The 19,172-nt window shown below is 34.9% G+C and overlaps 1 protein-coding gene and 1 pseudogene across 1 annotated transcript; one reads left to right on the top strand and one right to left on the bottom strand.

The window, feature by feature from the left end:
* The first annotated feature begins 5,322 nt into the window (after positions 1 to 5,322).
* On the top strand, positions 5,323 to 7,244 carry LOC139824455 (transcription initiation factor TFIID subunit 11-like; annotated as a pseudogene).
* A 910-nt stretch (positions 7,245 to 8,154) lies between these two features.
* Positions 8,155 to 9,880, bottom strand: LOC139824454 (uncharacterized). Its single transcript, XM_071796983.1, has 3 exons — positions 9,522 to 9,880; positions 9,057 to 9,438; positions 8,155 to 8,951 (listed from the first exon to the last, which is right to left on the bottom strand). The coding sequence occupies exons 1-3, from the start codon at positions 9,567 to 9,569 to the stop codon at positions 8,785 to 8,787; spliced, it is 597 nt and encodes a 198-aa protein (XP_071653084.1). The 5' UTR covers positions 9,570 to 9,880; the 3' UTR covers positions 8,155 to 8,784.
* Positions 9,881 to 19,172: the final 9,292 nt, after the last annotated feature.

Raw genomic sequence — 19,172 nt, 5'->3', positions numbered from 1 at the left:
ATTTATTATGAAAAGAACATCAACACGAGAAAATGTAGTATATCTTTCTATTATCATCATAATTTTCATTTAAAGGTCGATCATCTAACCACGAATTTTCTTTGTAACACGTTTTCTTCAATTGTTTGTGGCAGTGGATAAATAAGATTATCTTTGTTAAGATCATTATTTTCAATTTTATCATTTAATATTATACATTTTTTTGGTACATTCTTATTTTTTTCACTAGTATGTGAAGACTTAATGTTGATTGACAGTTTTTCTGAATTATATTTATTATCCTTATTAGAAAGAAAATTTTCTTCAAATAAAGTCTTCACACTTGCTATTAGTATCTCACTTTGCTCGTTTAATCCAATAAAAATAGGTTTATGGTCTGAGAAAAAAGTTTCGTATACTCCAGCAGTGTAATTAAGTATTCGATCAGATATAAATATTACATCGATTTGCGTATTAAAATTTGTAGTTGAAACGTGTGTTGAAAGGGCACGTTTAAAATTTAATTTTTCTAAATGTTTTTCTAAAAATCCTCCATTATTATACGAATCGTAGTTAAAATCACCTATTACAATCTTTTCATTACCTAATGATTTGCTCAAAATATTACTTAATTCATAGGTAAATACTGTATTAGTTACTGATGGTGACTTATAACCTGTAATGATTTGTACTTCATTTACAGTTAGAAGTATTAAATCAATATGTCGATGTTGTCCATTTATTGTTTCATCTTTTTGTATATGTCCATTAATATTTCCGTTCAGTTCTTTTTTTATAAAACATATTATTCCTCTTGTTGATCGTTTGTCATAATTATCTGAACGGAAAATAATATTAAATCCTTCTAATGTAAAATTATCTTTTGCTATTGTTTGTGTTTCTGAAAAAATTAAGAGGTCAGCTTGTTTATACCATTTATCACAATTTATATTAGTACACGGAGAAAAAGTTACGGTTGCTACAACAGAATAATGCTGTTAATTTTCGCCCATCCATACAAAAGGGTTATGGAAACCATAGTACTCTGGAAGTGACCTATGGTTTCCATATGGTTTCCATATGGTTGCCCTAACCTTAGTGAGGGTAGCTACTATATGGATGTTGCAACCATAATATATGGATGTTACAACCATAATGAACAAATATTCACCCGACAAAAAAAATTATTTATTACGAAATTTTATTACTATTTTTTAACTAAATTTGTTTTTTAAGATGCAGTCTATGATTATAAATATTTTCTCGTATTTAAAAACACATATAAAAACACACTTACCTTGGTGGGATTCGAACTCGGGACTTCTGGATCGTGAGCCAACTGCCTTACGTGGTAGACCACTTCTTAATTTAATGTTAGTGTTATATTTAGTCTACATATGTCAACCAGCGCAAATATATAATTTTTCAAAAATCATCTTAAGAAACAAATTCAGTTTAAAAAAAGTAATAAAATTTTGAATTGGATATATAATATAATATTTCTTATAATGTCGGGTGAATGTCAGAAACCAGTGTCGGCTCATTACGAAATTTTGTGTTCGTAAATATATTTATGAAAAAAGTATATTTATAAAGGCCTATCTACATAAGACGCAGAACGCGAGTCGCAAGACACACGCACAGTCTACATGTCAATCTAACCTCTATACACAAAGAGGTTAGATTGACATGTAGACTGTGTGTGTGCTTGCGACTCGCGTTCTGCGTCTTATGTAGATAGGCCTTAAAGTTAAAACATCCTTATCAAATCCACGTTATTCTATGCAGAAATTCTTTTGCGCGCGCAATGGAACTAAACTCTCAATCATGCAGTGATTCAGTGCTGTACCGTGCAGCTATACCTTATGGATCTCTCAACCATAATAATTGTGCTGCAGACCACATAAGAGGGATAGCAATAATCCTTTGGTTGAGGCAACCATATACGAGGGTATTATAACCGAATGTTACGTATCGTAAGAACTACGGTTATGACAACTGTATAAATGGGCATATCTTAACAGCTACATTGAATGTAATATCAATTTAACTTGAATTTACATCCATTTCTCTTTTAATCATAGAGAACATTGTTGTAACAACCGTAACAATTTTCTCCGTGTAATATTTTTATTCAAAGATCGTACGTTCTGGTATATAATTTTTATTATATTTCCTTTTATAACTTTTGAGTACGCTAATTCAAGAATTTTTTCTTGTTTAAGTCTCTTTATTTCCAATTCCAAAAAATTTTCTGGGGATGGTTTTTTTGGAGGTATAAAATGACCCAAAATGTATAAATTTGATATCAAGAGACACGGTAGTGTCTCGCGCCAAGTACACGCGGAGCGAGACCGACCGTGACTCTTTTACGCGACGCGACGGGTTGCGAGTACCCGAGATGTTGAGATCTCGATAACGAGTGAACGGATCAAGTTCTAAGTAGGCTTGATCGATAGCTTGGGGTCCAATTAGGGGGGGGTTTCTCTCATAATATTCCGCTACGTGCCCTACGAGCGGAGATATTGCGACGCAAAGTCCAAATGTGAAAATTTATTTTTAAGATACGTATACTTCTTCTAACGCCGACGTTCTTGTATGATGACGTCATAATCAGAAACGTTACTTTCACTTTTTCGACGCTGGCGGCGCAGTATCGCCAGTTTCGATATCGCGCGCGTATTTCGAAATTAGGTCGATAAACTTATCGGTCAGGAGTAAGATTTTATTTAAATATTTTAGGTAAATTAGGTATCAATATAGGTATCAATATATATCAATATACTTATATAATATATATTGAGTCAATTCCTTCATGTTTATCTGGAGAGATTTCGTATCCTTACATCGTATTACCACCGCTGCCGGAAAAGAAGGTTCTCTACGCTTGGCAGAAAGTGTCGCTAGGAAATTTTTAAGTCGATTCTTATGAATCAAGCTTGAATTCGATGTCTAAGTATCCCAGGTTGCCGATGACGAGGTCCAGATAGTGCGCTTCATAGTTTTCGGTGTCCAGGTGTAATAATACGTTGAATTCGATGTCTACGTGTCCCAGGTTGCCGATGACGAGGTCCACATAGTGCGCTCCGTAGTTTTCGGTGTTTACGTGTATTAATACCTTGAATTCGATGTCCACATGTCCCAGGTTGCCGATGACAAGATCCAGATAGTGCGCTTCATAGTTTTCGGTGTCCAGGTGTAATAATACGTTGAATTCGATGTCTACGTGTCCCAGGTTGCCGATGACGAGGTCCACATAGTGCGCTCCGTAGTTTTCGATGTCTACGTGTATTAATACCTTGAATTCGATGTCCACGTGTTCCAGGTTGCCGATGATAAGATCCAGATAGTGCGCTTCATAGTTTTCGGTGTCCAGGTGTAATTGTACGTTGAATTCGATGTCTAGGTGTCCCAGATTGCCGATGACGAGGTCCACATAGTGCGCTTCGTAGTTTTCGGTGTCTACGTGTATTAATACCTTGAATTCGATGTCCACGTGTCCCAGGTTGCCGATGACGGGATCCAGATAGTGCGCTTCATAGTTTTCGGTGTCCAGGTGTAATCGTACGTTGAATTCGATGTCTAGGTGTCCCAGGTTGCCGATGACGAGGTCCACATAGTGCGCTTCGTAGTTTTCGGTGTCCAGGTGTAATAATACGTTGAATGCGATGTCTAGGTGTCCCAGGCTGCCGATGACAATGTCTAGATAATGAGCTCCGTAGTTTTCGGTGTCTACGTGTAATAATATCTTGAATTCGATGTCTAGGTGTCCCAGGTTGCCGATGACGAGGTCCACATAGTGCGCTCCATAGTTGTCGGTGTCTACGTGTATTAATATCTTGAAATTGATGTTTAGGTGTCCCAGGTTGCTGATGACGAGGTCCAAATAGCGCGCTCCGTAGTTTTCGGTGTCTAGATGTAATAATACCTCGAATTTGATGTCTACGTGTGCCAGGTTGCCGATGACGAGGTCCACATAGTGCGCTTCGTAGTTTTTGGTGTCTAGGTGTATTAATAACTTTAAATCTGAATGTAGGACACGTAGATATCGAATTCGAGGTATTAATATACGTAGACACCGAAAACTACGGAGCGCACTATGTGGACTTCGTCATCGGCAACGTGGGACACCTAAACATCGAATTCAACGTATTATTACACCTGGACACCGAAAACTATAGAGCGCACTATCTGGAACCCGTCATCGAATTCAAGCTTGATTCATAAGAATCGACTTAAAAATTCCCTAGCGGCAGAATTAAAATTATGTCATGACATAATAAAAAATTCGCTGAATTAAAATTATGTCTAGACATAATAAAAATTGGATGAATTAAAATTATGTCTTGACATAATAAAAATTGGATGAATTAAAATTATGTCTGACAAAAATAATTCCGCATTTTATTATGTGTATACACATTTTTTAAAAAAAAGGTAAAGAAGGCGCTAAGTACACGCATAGTAGTGTATATGTATTATGTTGTTACCCTGTTATGTTGTTACCTCGAAAAAAACAAAGTGGTAGTATTATACCTCCAAATAGCTTTACCCTGTACATACTGTTTATAAAATGCGTAATACTACAAAAAGGCGTGATATCCGTACAAAATTACCTTTTTTAAAAAAAAGGTAAAAAAAGGCGCCAAGTACACGCATAGTAGTGTATATGTAGTTATCTAAAAAAAAAAAGAAAGTGGTAGTATTATACATCGAAAAAACCTAAGTAACAAGTGGTAGACGTAATCTTTATATCTCGATAACGAGTGAACGGATCAAGTTCTAAGTAGGCTTGATCGATAGCTTGGGGTCCAATTAGGGGGGGGGTTTCTCTCATAATATTCCGCTACGTGCCCTACGAGCGGAGATATTGCGACGCAAAGTCCAAATGTGAAAATTTTTATTAAGATACTTCCTCCTCCTAACGCCGATATATATATGATGACGTCATAATAATCAGAAACGTCACTTTCACTTTTCGACACTGGCGGCTAGCGGCGTTAGTATCGCAGTGCAGTGCAGTGCAGACAGTGCGTTCGTTTAGCGCGATGTCAGTCAGTTCATCATCACTTAGCGTTTTCGATTTGCGACTCAAACCGACTCGGGTCGCATCATGTATACAGGACTCTAGCATCATTGACGTGGAATACATACATATCTATGTATGTATTCCACGTCCATTGATGCGACCCGAGTCGGGTCGAGTAGTAAATCGAAAACGCCATTAACCTATCTCGATCGATCGAGATATCGCAGTGCAGTGCAGTGCAGACAGTGCGTTCGTTTAGCGCGCTGTCAGTCAGTTCATCATCACTTAACCTATCTCGATCGATCGAGAGACACGGTAAGGGCTCAGTCACAATGAGAAAAATAAGGAATAAGATAAAGGAATAAGGAATAAGGCATGTTGCATCTCACTTTAATGTACGTGTACTGAAGTGAGATGCGACATTCCTTTATTCCTTATTCCTTTATCTTATTCCTTATTTTTCTCATTGTGACTGAGCCTTAATACGCGCGGAGCGAGACCGACCGTGTGACTCTTTATTACGCGACGCGACGATTAATTCAACAAGGTAATTGTTTTATGTAATTATCTGTTGTACTTCGAAATCACTTATCTCTCTTATCTTCCTTCTTTTTACGTCTCCCTTTCCTTTGATGTTACTTAAAATTTGTAACTTTTCCATTTTTACTGTTAGTAGAAAAAACATTGAACATTTAATTAAATTTTATAACTTATTTTTTAAGAGAGTTAACTAATTATTATCTGTATTACTTAGGCGGAGTTGTTAGATGCAATGAGCTCTCAATCGCAGTCGGATACTGAAGAGACTGAAAATACAGGATCTAATTCTACCTACCGGATTGTGGAGGCAATAGAGATTGTGAAGCAGGAATTTGACAGGAAGGAAGACGAAGACTGCAGAGGATATATTCAGTAATGATATTATGATACCTCGCCAACCCAGTCAGTACGAAAGAAAGGCGGGAGAGTAAGGAGAAGAGCAGAAGAGAGATAGAAGAGGAGGAAAAAGAAAAGATGCAGTACGTATTTGACGTCTTACAAGTTTATGTGCATGTATAACAAGTTTATTGCTTGACTATTGAGAATATATTTTGAAAACTTTTCTTTTACAGAGTACTAGTATCCAACTTCACTGAAGATCACGTGGACAGATACGAGATGTACAGACGATCTGCATTTCCAAAAGCAGCTATAAAGAGGGTACGCACCTTATTTTTAGTCGTTATTTACAAAAGAAATAGCCATTCCATTAAAGAAGTATTATACTAAATATGTTTCACAGATTATGCAAACCATAACAGGCTGTTCAGTGTTTCAGAACGTTGTCGGGTAGCTATGTCGGGAATTGCTGAGGTATTTGTTGGCGAGATTGTTGAAAAAGGTACGAGCTCTTTTTTATAGTACGGTTAGAATATTGGAATTTAATTCTAGATTATATTGTGCTTGTTGTATAGCTTTAGATGTTATGGAGGCCCAGAATGAAACCGGTCCATTACCACCAAAGCACTTGAGAGAAGCTGTCCGCAGATTAAGACTGCAGGGTCAAATACCGAATGGTCGAGGGCACAAAGCTTTTTTCAGGCTATGATTAGTCCAATATTTGCGACATATTAATACAATGCTTCTCTTATAGAAGCCTACCGATATTAGATTTTATGAGCGTAATCTAAATATAAATTATGTAATTTGCTCAATGATCAAAACTGGGCTTTTTACGTATTAAATTACTATGGCTATTCAGCTTTTACATTCAAAGCGTTATCGGCAGTTAGTTAAAATTTATAAATATGTGGTAAATGTTTTACTAGCAATCGTTTTATATTTTTCATCTTCACGTAAATTAAGTCGAACATAGTCACGTATTTTTATATCGTAAGCAAATTTTATTAATACATAATGATTATCAATTTTAAACAGTTATTATTAACAATTATTATTAAAGCACATAGAGCAGGCAAATAGCAAAATATTTTATTATAAACTCAGTACACACACATGCAATCATATGTAACATACGCATATTCATATTTCGGGAGTTTCATGAATACAATAATATTTCTTATGTGATAAGAAAGTCTGATAATTTGTAGTTATCTGTATGTAATTTCTTACAGCTTACAATTAGTTATATATTTTTATACACAGTCAAGATCTTCATGATGTATAATCTTTATAGCATTTTTAAATAGAAAACTAATGTAACGTTTTATATTTTGTTGCTATTGGACTTTTTTATCGTTAAATTATTAATAATATATGATTCTATGTAAATCTATAAAAGTTTAATTATCAAAATATGTAATAATTTTCGAAATATGTATTATTCTGTAGGAACATAATTATATATAAAAATATTAGTCTTTTTTAAAAAATAGTGATAAATTGTAGTACAATCACAAAACTTGGACAAATTAAAGATATTTTAATATAAAAGAAAAAGAGAAAGACAGTGTAATACAGTAAAAATATAGCAACTACAGAACAAACTAAGAGCTGTTTTATTATATTGTTACAATCTATATTTTTCATCCTGTTTGCAGGAATATTTTTTTTAATGTCTCTGATTTTTATTTAATTTCACTATTAACCCTATTATACACAACTGTCAAAATATACAATGACAGTTGCAAATGAAGTAAGCGCAGCAAGAGAACCAATCGGCATCGCGGAAAAGCGGCAACAATAAACTTCACATCTCCTTTTTAGAAGAGTAAGTAATATAAGTAATATACAGTTACATAAGATAATATATAAATAAAGGAGTATACAGTTACATAAGATAATATACAAAGGAGTACTCTAACGGGCAGTACATTAGGTAGTGCAATAAACAATACAATAAAAGTATTTCTTACTGATTTTATTTTATTAATTACAGCTAATCTCTCATTCTCTTTCTCACGTTCTCGCACGCACCGTTCAAAAGAAGTAAATCTACGACGTACAATATATATTTATGTTGTGTTTGTATATGTCTATATATGTGTTCCGCAAATATATATTTATGTTGTGTTTGTATATGTCTATATATGTGTTCCGCAAAGTTCAAAAAACGCAATAGAAAAAAAAAAGAATAAGTATTCGCATATTTTAAAGAAAACTATAAAAATTAAATAATTATTTTTCTATAAACAATACAATAAAAGTATTTTTTTCTGGTTTTATTTTATTAATTACAGCTAATCTCTCACTCTCTTTCTCACGTTCTCGCACGCACCGTTAAAAAAGAAGTAAATCTACGACGTACAATATATATTTATGTTGTGTTTGTATATGTCTATATATGTGTTCCGCAAATATATATTTATGTTGTGTTTGTATATGTCTATATATGTGTTCCGCAAAGTTCAAAAAACGCAATAGAAAAAAAAAAGAATAAGTATTCGCATATTTTAAAGAAAACTATAAAAATTAAATAATTATTTTTTTAAATTAAAAATAAATCATCACTCCATTTAGATTTAGAACACAGATTCAGGACGCGAATAATTAATTGTTCCAAGTTCACGGATATTGTTGTCCAAACGTAAAAATTAAATTCAGCTTACGGTATAATTTTCAAATTAACTTGCAAAGCGTTATGTAAATGACTTTCTTTAGGAACGGCGATATAGATTCGAAGGATGTGCAAATCCGGGAACAGTGGCTGCGGCTAGGCCGTGTGTGTGTGTGTGTGTGTGTGTGTGTGTGTGTGTGTGTGTGTGTGTGTGTGTGTGTGTGTGTGTGCGTGCGTGCGCGTGCGCGCACGTGCGTGCGTGTGTATCAAATCAAACATTTTACATGTAAAATTTTTGAACGATTATGCTGCCACCGCTACTACCACGTCCACCACGTCCACCGCGATTCGCGTTGCTGCCACGTTTGTATGAATTGTATGATCCGCGGCCGCGGCCGCGGCCACCGCGGTGGCCGCGAGCTCTTTTGCTTTTTTCCCATCTCCTTGCTGTAACAAAAAGAGAAATTATTTAACGATTATGAGATTTATATATATATATATATATTTTATTTTATTTATTTACGCGAGCGATCAAATTGCAAATATACTTACGTCTTTCGGATTGGGGCAAATTTGCAATGGACGAAGCCACCGGTGTTGCTGTAGCCACAGCCACAGTCGCCGGAATTGCTGCAGCCACAACCTTTCTGTCCGCGACCATACCCGCCGAAGTTGTTGTCGAAGTCGTCGCCGAAATCGTCGCCGAAGTCGTCGTCGAAGTCGTCGTTGAAGTCGTCGCCGAAGTCGTCGCCGAAGTCGTCGCCGAAGTCGTCGCCGAAGTCGTCGCCGATAATAATGATGATTGTGGTAGTGGTGGTTGTGGTAGTGTTGATTGTGGTGGTGGTGGTGGTGGTAATTCCGTAAATTGCTGCAGTTCCAAAATTTGTAATTGTTTATTCGCCTCCTGCAGAAACTGCTCGGTCATAGGCTCCATCTGTAATATAAAATTAATTATTAACAGACACAGTAGTGTCTTGTACCAAGTATTAAATTTTGTTTCGATTTTGTAATACTTACTGTTATTTCCATTGGTTCTGTCCCTCCAACGACGGTAGTCTTATTCATCTCGGTAGCCAGATCGCCCAGGCTGGCTGGGATCCTCGTCGCGCACTGTCGCGCACTAGGAGACGCACGCGGGGACGCGTGTATGTACGTATGTACACGTGCGCTCGCGTCGGGGAGAAAAAAAAGAGAATCCCTCGTTCCTCGCGAGTCCCGATCGTGTAACAATAACAAGAACGAACGACTCGAACTCTGCGTACGCGTGCGGACTCTCTATTACGCGGACTTGACTGGCGTGGCCGTTCGAGACGAATCTCCAGCCGAGGCGGATTCGCGGATGTCGTCGTCACGTCGGTTGATAAACAAATGACGGCGGCGACTGCAGCGGCTAAGTAATAATAGAGATTGTGTTCGGGGAGCGCGCTTTTAGCGCTAATCGTTTTTTCGAACGCACACAGAATGTGATTGGTTCTTATCTTTGGATCCAACCAATCATATTTAATTGTTACTTAGCTGCTCATCCACGGTTTATGTATTAAGCGGGGAACACAGACTTTTACATAACGCATAATGCGTAAGCATAAAAAATTGATTGATCTATTTTTTATGCACATGTATATGGACCAATCAATTTTCTTATGCTTACGTATTATGCGTTATGCAAAAGTCTGTGCTCCCCGCTTTATATACAATTTTTTTTCTTATACGATCGGTAACATTATCAATGATACGCGAAATGGAATTATCGACTGGGATTGTTCATGGTAATATCATGATTTATTTGGTTTATGGTGGTATAGATTTAGATAGATAGAGGCTTTATGTTAGTGAAGCGATTCACGTCAGTGAAGCGATAACCGCGGTGTTTCTTGATAAAGAAATACATAATAAAAGAGAAGTAAACGTGTATAGTAATTTGGTAAGTATTAACAATAATTTACAAGTAAAGTATTTGCTGTTTCTTTTAGCTTATAAATTTATGTGTTTAATAGGATTTCTTGAATCGGGCACCGCCGCGTGGATTCATACGCAATTCTGTGTTTGTGTGCCTTGAGGTATGTTATAATAATATACATATTAAATTATTATTATTATATACAAATTGTTTAATTTTTTCACAAACATCGGTTAACTTTTAACTTTAGGTTAACTCACTCTTCGTCTCTTTCTAATGTTTTTTCTGCCAATGTCGATTAACTTTGATCCTTGTTTAACTTACTTTTTATCCTATTAGTTTAAAAATTAGAAAAAGATAAAAAGTAAATTAAATCAAGATCAAAATTAATCCGCATTGGTAGAAATGGACGTAAGGGAGACGTTAGAAAGAGACAAAGAGTTAACCATGTTTGTGAAATAAAATCGGCGGTTCATTAGTGACAATCTGTAATATATCTATGGATACTGTCGTTACAAAAATTATTTTACAAGGATGCGTAATTCCCGTTTTATACCAAACATGCCGTTTCCAACGTCGTTTAACTTGAATCTTAGTTCAATTCACTCGTCTTTTTCCAATGGACTCTCTTAGAAACAGACAAAGAGTGAATTGAACTAAGGTTCAAGTTAAATGACGTTGGTGGAAACGGGCATAAGAAGTATTTAAGATGATCTGTGAATATAACAATTGATTAAAATACAGATAGCGAATTGGTTTTAGTTATAAAATGTTCCACAATTTATGTGCTTTTAAAATATGCCCAATGAGATTTCCGTGTTTGTCCCTTTTGACCGACCCGAACATGAGTACCAAATCGTATTGTTAATAGAGATAATATAGTTTATATTTTTTACGAAATAAATATAATACATTTTGATATTTCTACATTGATTTAATCTGTTGAAAAATTCACAATTTAACATAAGGTATATTCAAATAGAAGCATTACAGAACTAATTATACTGCTCGTAAGTATTAAGAAGCTACCATTTACGGTTCTTATCTATAGCTTCGTACTTGAACTTTCTTCTTTCTTTTTTCATCTTTATTCTACTAGAACAAAGTGCCACGGTTTAGATTTTTATATTTATATTAAAAAAGTAAATTGCGCGAAATAAGTGTTTTGATAAGGATCTATCGTCTCGATATTTACAATATTTACAAGACGTTTTTTATTCTGCGGATGCAAAGGACTCCGCAACGGTCATGGGGGGTTTTGGCTCCCAGTCAAATTTGACAATAATGTAGGATAATGTAGTTCATAACATGCTGATAAAAAGTGTCCATAGGCACCAAGCCCAAAAATGGACAGTTTCCGAGATATAAGGCATTAAAGAGTGGAAAAATGAGGGTTTCAGGTTTCAGCTAATGGCAGTTTGCAACTGGCTGAATGCCATGCTTTCACTAAAACATTTACTTGATTGCTGAATTATACTTATGCACAGTATGCGTGTTCACATAGTCAAGTCAATAATCAAACCATATACGTAATATAATGTCATTGCATCGAATGACATGTATGCAACATATACATATAGCAAGCAAGAATCATTTACTTATTTAATGTTAATTTTTGCAATGTATGAAAAGTATAATATAATACTACTAAACCGACTTGTGAATTACAGTTATAATATTATATTGTACTTTTCATACATTGCAAAAATTAACATTAAATAAGTAAATGATTCTTGCTTGCTATATATGTTGCATACATGTCATTCGATGCAATGACATTATATTACGTATGGTTTGATCATTGACTTGACTATGTGAACACGCATACTGTGCATAAGTATAATTCATCCAGCAATCAAGTAAATGTTTTAGTGAAAGCATGGCATTCAGCCTGTTGCAAACTGCCATTAGCTGAAACCTGAAACCATTATTTTTCCACTCTTTAATGCCTTATATCTCGGAAACTGTCCATTTTTGGGCTTGGTGCCTATGGACACTTTTTATCAGCATGTTATGAACTACATTATCCTACATTATTGTTAAATTTGACTGGGAGCCAAAACCCCCCATGACCGTTGCGAGGTTCTTATCAATTGCGTTGATGATAATAGGCCTTTTCTTTTTAGCTAAACTTCTTGTACAATTTTCTCTTTTTCTCTCCAACGTGCAAGAAGTTTAGCTAAAAAGAATAGGCCCAATATCAGCGCTACTGCTCGAGAAAAAAAATGTATAATATGGTCAGATGTAAATAATATGGTCAGATGTAAAAATATATTATTAGATATGAAAAGATCTAATTTTATATGATTATATATAATCAGATCCGAAATTTGGAAATATGATCTTATCTTTATGTTAGTATACCCAAGTTAGTACTTTATAGTACCCAAATTTCGGATCTGATTATACAGGGTGGACCATTTTAATCCATCCAGTCGAATATCTCGAGAATCAAGGCCGGGAGAGAAAAATGTTTCAGACAAAAGTTATTTGGTTTCGAGGGGGCCATAAGACGGTGTCATTGGTTTAACCATGGATGGTCGTTTAAAGCTCATGTAAACGACACCTTTGATTTCTTAAATGGAAACCTCTATTTTTCAATGCATATTCTTGTAGCTAATCTCGAAAGCTTTTCAAAATTAAGAACTTTTGGAATTATAAGGCTTGAAAGTTCTAGTATTTTGACATAAAATACAAAATATCTTGTAAAACATTAAGTTTTCGGTAATGTTACCTTAATACTTTTATGCACAGAATAATGAGACGAATTGGTATGAAAAAAAGACATAGTTGCTTTTAAGAAATGTATGCAGATGCGTGTTGCAAATTACATATTTTTTCTTAAAGGAACTATGCCTTTTTTTTATTTCACGAATAGCATATATACTTGCAGGAGGGTAAAATAAGATACCTGTTAAAGTTTGAGCCCTTAATATTAATTATTAATTAATATTAACAGGTCGCTTATCGCGATTTTTTATTTTTTATTTAGTAAGATAGAAAAAATTGTTTAACTATCTAACAAACAGTAATACAGCATTGCTTCACATAGATTTTTGTAGTAAATTTATTGCTTTACAAAAAAGATCTCTTATTATTTTTTCATAAATTTAACCGTTCAAAAGATATTCAAAGTTAAAGTTTGATAAATTTTATAATATTGACTATCAAAAATTATGAAATATAATCAATACATATTTTTGTAGAAAATTTAACGATCTACAAAAAAGGTCTCTTATATTTTTTTCATAAATATAATCATTTAGACGATATTAAGGTTTAAAGTTCAGTGTATAAAAATTATTCTTTTTTTTCATATTATAACAAAATTATGAGCTTTATTTATTTAATATGAAAAAAAAAGAATAATTTTTGAACTTTAAACCTTAATATCGTCTTTATTTATGAAAAAAATACAAGACCTTTTTTGTAGATTGTTAAATTTTCTACAAAAATATGTATTGATTATTTCATAATTTTTGATAGTCGATATGATACAAAATTCATAAGAAGCAAAAACAAGTTTTATAAAATTTATCAAACTTTAACTTTGAATATCTTTTGAACGGTTGAATTTATGAAAAAATGATAAGAAATCTTTTTTGTAGAGCGGTAAATTTACTACAAAAATCTATGTGGAGCAATGCTGTATTACTGTTTGTTAGATAGTTATAAAATTTTTTCTATCTTACTAAATGAAAAATTAAAAAATTACGATAAGCGACCTGTTAATATTATTTTCTAATTTACTTAAATAAAAATCTTCTTCCTGACCGATAAGTCTATCGACCAGTGTCGAAAAAGTGAAAGTTACATTTCTCTGATATATATATATATATGTCATATATATATTGAGAGACGTCGACATTAATAGAAATATCTTAATATAATATTTTCACATTTTAACTTTGCGTCGCAATATTTCCGCTCGTAGGGCACGTAGCGGAAAAATAAAAACACGGCCTTTGGCCAACTGGAACGTGAGTACCCCATACGTACAAGAGTAAAGTACCAGTTAAAATACAGATAGCAAATTGGTTTTAGTCTTAAAATGTTTCACAATTTATGTGCTTTTAAAATATGCACAATGAGATTTCCGTGCTCATCTCCTTCGGCCGACCCGAACATGAGCATTCTATATCTATATGTATACAAGAGTAAAGTACCAGTTAAAATACAGGTAGCGAATTGGTTTTAGTCTTAAAATGTTCCACAATTTATGTGTTTTTAAAATATGCGCAACGAGATTTCCGTGCTTATCCCCTTTGGCTGAATTGAACGTGAGTACCCCATACGTACAAGAGTAAAGTATTAGTTAAAATACAGATAGCGAATTGGTTTTAGTTTTAAAATGTTCCACAATTTAGGTGCTTTTAAAATATGCACAATGAGATTTCTGTGTTTATCCCCTTTGGCCGACCCGAACATGAGTACGTCATACGTACAAGAGTAAAGTACTAGTTAAAATATAGATAGCAAATTGGTTTTAGTCTTAAAATGTTCCACAATTTATATGCTTTTAAAATATGTACAATGACATTTCCACGGTTATCCCCTTTGGCCACCCCGAACATGAGTACCTCATATGTACACGAGTAAAGTACCAGTTAAAATATAGATAGCAAATTGGTTTTAGTCTTAAAATGTTCCACAATTTATATGCTTTTAAAATATGCACAATGAGATTTCCGCGCTTATCCCTTTTGGCCACTCTGAACGTGAGTACCCCATACGTACAAGAGTGAAGTACCAGTTAAAATACAGATAGCGAATTGGTTTTAGTCTTAAAATGTTCCACAATTTATATGCTTTTAAAATATGCACAATGAGATTTTCATGCTCATTCCTTTCAGCCGACCCAAACGTGAGCATCCCATACGTACAAGAGTAAAGTATCAGTTAAAATACTGATAGCAAACTGATTTTAGTCTTAAAATGTTCCTCAATTTGTGTTTTTGAAATATGCACAATGAAATATTTGTGCTCATCCCTTTTCGGCTGATACTCTTGTAAGTATGGTGGTGGTCACGCGTTCGGGGAGATTTATCGGTTTTTATAAACTATACATTTCAGAAAGATATGTTTCAGACAAAAGTTGTAGGGCTTAAAAATATCTATTTACTAGTCTTATCAGTTTGACCGTAGGTGGCGATGTCAATGTTACCTGATGAAGGTCACTTTGAATTTTTTAAATTAAAACTTTTACTTTTTATTGCGCATGCTTGTAGCTTACCTTTAGAGCTTTTCACTATAACTAACACTATAATAAAGCTATCTTTAGTTACGAATTTCGTGGTATTTTAAAAATTTTGTATTTTTAATTGAAAAAATATATCTTGTAAAGTATTTATTTTTCGATAACTTTGCTTTAATACTTTTATACACAGAATAATGTAAGAAATTGATTGTTGAAAAAAAATTTTACAAAATTTGATTGCATTTTGTAGACGTAGGGGAGACCGGGGCTAACTCAACACAATTTTTTCAAAGGCAATTTTCAACAATTAATTAAAAATTTCAAACAAATTTAATGGTACACATTTAATTGAAAAATACCGGGGTAAACTCGACACAATTTTTTCAAAGACAATTTTCAACAATTAATTAAAATTTTCAAGCAAATTTAATGGTACACATTTAAAGAGCGTTTCTTCAGGTACAAAATTGCTTAAGGAAATTTTGCTGTACGTCGCTTAGTTTTGCCCGAAAGCTCGATGAAAGAGTAGACCATTTTTGAGAGATCAGAAAAATTACTTTTCACTATTAAAAACGCTTATGTCGCGTTAAAAATTACACTATAACTCAGAATGCTACTAAATTCCGTTGATGATACTGGCACATAAAGACGCGTTTACAGTAGGAAAGGCAAGTTTCTACGATAGATTTAAATTGGCAAAAAGCCTAGTGTCAAGTTTGCCCCGGTGTCGAGTTTGCCCTGGTCTTCCCTATTCAATTTTACAAATGTAAAAATTAATATTCCATGTATAAAAATATGAAGGTAAAATTATTGAAAAGTGAATAAAAAATGATTATTTTATGATATTTTATATATTTTTAAGACAAAATTTGAAATATCTCGAAATATATTCTTTACAAAGAATAGTTTTCTTATAGTGTTTTGATCAGAAAATAAAAAGTCTCATTGAAAATAAAAAGTCACGCAAAGATCGCGCTTTGTAGTATTCTACATATTTTATATATTTTTTTTCTTCTTATTTGTGCGTAGGATTTATAAGGATTCCAGCAGAATTCTCTCTAGGAGAATTTTGGATAAGGTAAGTATTTTTTTTTTCCATTACTTATATAAAACTGTTGTACAAACAAGTGCTGTGCGTAAATACAAAGGTGCTGTGCGTCTACAAGGAACGGGTGCTGTGCGTCTACAGGAAACGGGTGCTGTGCGAGTACAGGAAACGGGTGCTGTGCGCCTGAAGGAAACGGGTGCTGTGCGCCTGAAGGAAACGGGTGCTGTGCGCCTGAAGGAAACGGGTGCTGTGCGCCTGCAGGAAACGGGTGCTGTGCGCCTGCAGGAAACGGGTGCTGTGCGCCTGAAGGGAACGGGTGCTGTGCGCCTGCAAGGAACGGGTGCTGTGCGCCTGCAAGGAACGGGTGCTGTGCGCCTGCAAGGAACGGGTGCTGTGCGCCTGCAAAGAATAGGTGCTGTGCGCCTGAAGGGAACGGGTGCTGTGCGCCTGCAGGAAACGGGTGCTGTGCGCCTGAAGAAAACGGGTGCTGTGCGCCTGCAAGGAACGGGTGCTGTGCGCCTGCAAGGAACGGGTGCTGTGCGCCTGCAAGGAACGGCTGCTGTGCGCCTGCAAGAAACGGGTGCTGTGCGCCTGCAAGGAACGGGTGCTGTGCGCCTACAGAAAACGGGTGCTGTGCGCCTGAAGGGAACGGGTGCTGTGCGCCTGCAGGAAACGGGTGCTGTGCGCCTACAGGGAACGGGTGCTGTGCGCCTGCAAAGAATAGGTGCTGTGCGCCTGAAGGGAACGGGTGCTGTGCGCCTGCAAGGAACGGGTGCTGTGCGCTTGTGAAAAAGGCTGTTAGACATTTTTCAATCCGTTTATTTTTAATAAAATGTCGGTGAAAAAGAATATTACTTTACTGCCTGTTGAAAGAGATATAATTAGCAGAGGCGAATGTCTTATGGATGATCATATGAATCATTTCCAACAACTTTTAATTAATTGTTCGGACTATAGACCTGTCGAAACATGGCAAATACAATTGCCTGATATGGTTCAACCTGTATCACAAGATAAAAAACACATTCAATTATTGTATAGTTTGTCACATTGGGTGTGTTGTTATTATGATACAAAAAATATATTTGTATATGATTCCTCACATAATAAAACATTGTGTAAAGATCATGAGCGATTCTTGGAAAAATTATTTCCAGCACATGACTTTAAAAAACATCCCGTCAAATTTCCTACTGTGCAACGTCAACCGAACAGTAGCGATTGTGGTGTTTTTGCTATAGCTTTTGCTACTTCATTGTTATTCAATATTAAACCTGACAAAGTAAAGTATGAACATAAGTTTATGCGTTCACATTTAATACAAATTTTGGAAAATAATGTTATTCAACATTTTCCTCAGGATTTGCAATGTGCTAATCCTCAAAAGGTACTTCCATTAGCAGTGATAATAGCTAGAGAGGCTAAAGCGACTGCTGAACGTATGAAAAGACATTTTAAAAGTAATTATGCTATAAAACGTCTTGCAGAGGAACAGAATTTAGAAAATCGCGCTACAAAGCAGCAACGATGCAAACAGAATTTCTCAAATAATCGTGCTCAAGATTTACAATGTGTTATTTCTCAAAGAGTACTTCCATTAGCGATAATAAAAGCGACAGAAACTGAAGCAATTGCTAAAAGTGCAAAGACACATTCTGAAACTAATTATGCTACAAAATCTCGTGCAGAGCAGCAGGATTTAAACAATCGCGCTATTATAAAGCGATCCATACAGAATTTAAAAAAGAAAGTAATTTTAAAACGTAAAGAAAAAAATATAATTATTCGAGGCAAATGGATTACGGACGCTCATATGGATCATTTCCATACACTTTTGCGAAGTTGTTCAGATTATGAACCTGTCGGAACATGGCGAATCCAATTGCCTCAATTTATTCAACGTATACCAGAAGATAGAAAACATATACAAATATTGCACAGTTCGTCAGTTCCGTTCAATTGTGGAGATCCAAAACTTAGAGATAGAAACGGACATTGGGTATGTAGTTATTACGATACAACAAAAATATATATCTATGATTCACAAAATAAACAAGAATTGCACGAACATCACGAGATATTCTTGAGAGAATTATTTCCAACGTACGACTTTGAGAATAATCCTGTCGAATTTCCTACTGTACAATATCAACCAAACTGTAATGATTGCGGAGTTTTTGCTATAGCTTTTGCGATTTCATTATTGTTTAATATTAAACCTGACGAAGTTAGATATGATCATAGAGTAATGCGTTCACATTTGTTGAAGATTTTCGAATCGAATACAATTGAACATTTTCCTCAAGATCCACAAAGTGATGCTCAGACAGTGCTTCCATTAGCGGTAATAAGAGATAGAGAAGCTAAAGCGACTGCTCTACGTATAAATAAACATTTATCTCAGAAAGATTCCTGTGAAAACATTAGTAATTTTGAAAGTAATTATGCTACAGAATCTCGTGCAGAGCAGCAGGATTTAAACAATCGCGCTATTATAAAGCAATCCAAACAGTAATAGGGAATGTG

Source organism: Temnothorax longispinosus, unplaced genomic scaffold, assembly GCF_030848805.1.
Source record: "Temnothorax longispinosus isolate EJ_2023e unplaced genomic scaffold, Tlon_JGU_v1 HiC_scaffold_38, whole genome shotgun sequence".
Lineage (NCBI taxonomy): Eukaryota > Metazoa > Arthropoda > Insecta > Hymenoptera > Formicidae > Temnothorax > Temnothorax longispinosus.
The sequence above is the reverse complement of the archived record's forward strand: the minus strand, read 5'-3'. Positions and strand labels throughout refer to the sequence as shown.

Excerpts from the sequence above, each read along its gene's own strand:
- LOC139824454 (XM_071796983.1), bottom strand. The coding sequence starts at position 9,569 with ATGAATAAGACTACCGTCGTTGGAGGGACAGAACCAATGGAAATAACA. Across the intron at positions 9,439-9,521 it reads CAGAACCAATGGAAATAACA|ATGGAGCCTATGACCGAGCA; the intron begins GTAAGTATTACA and ends TTTATATTACAG. Across the intron at positions 8,952-9,056 it reads TTTGCCCCAATCCGAAAGAC|CAAGGAGATGGGAAAAAAGC; the intron begins GTAAGTATATTT and ends TTTTTGTTACAG.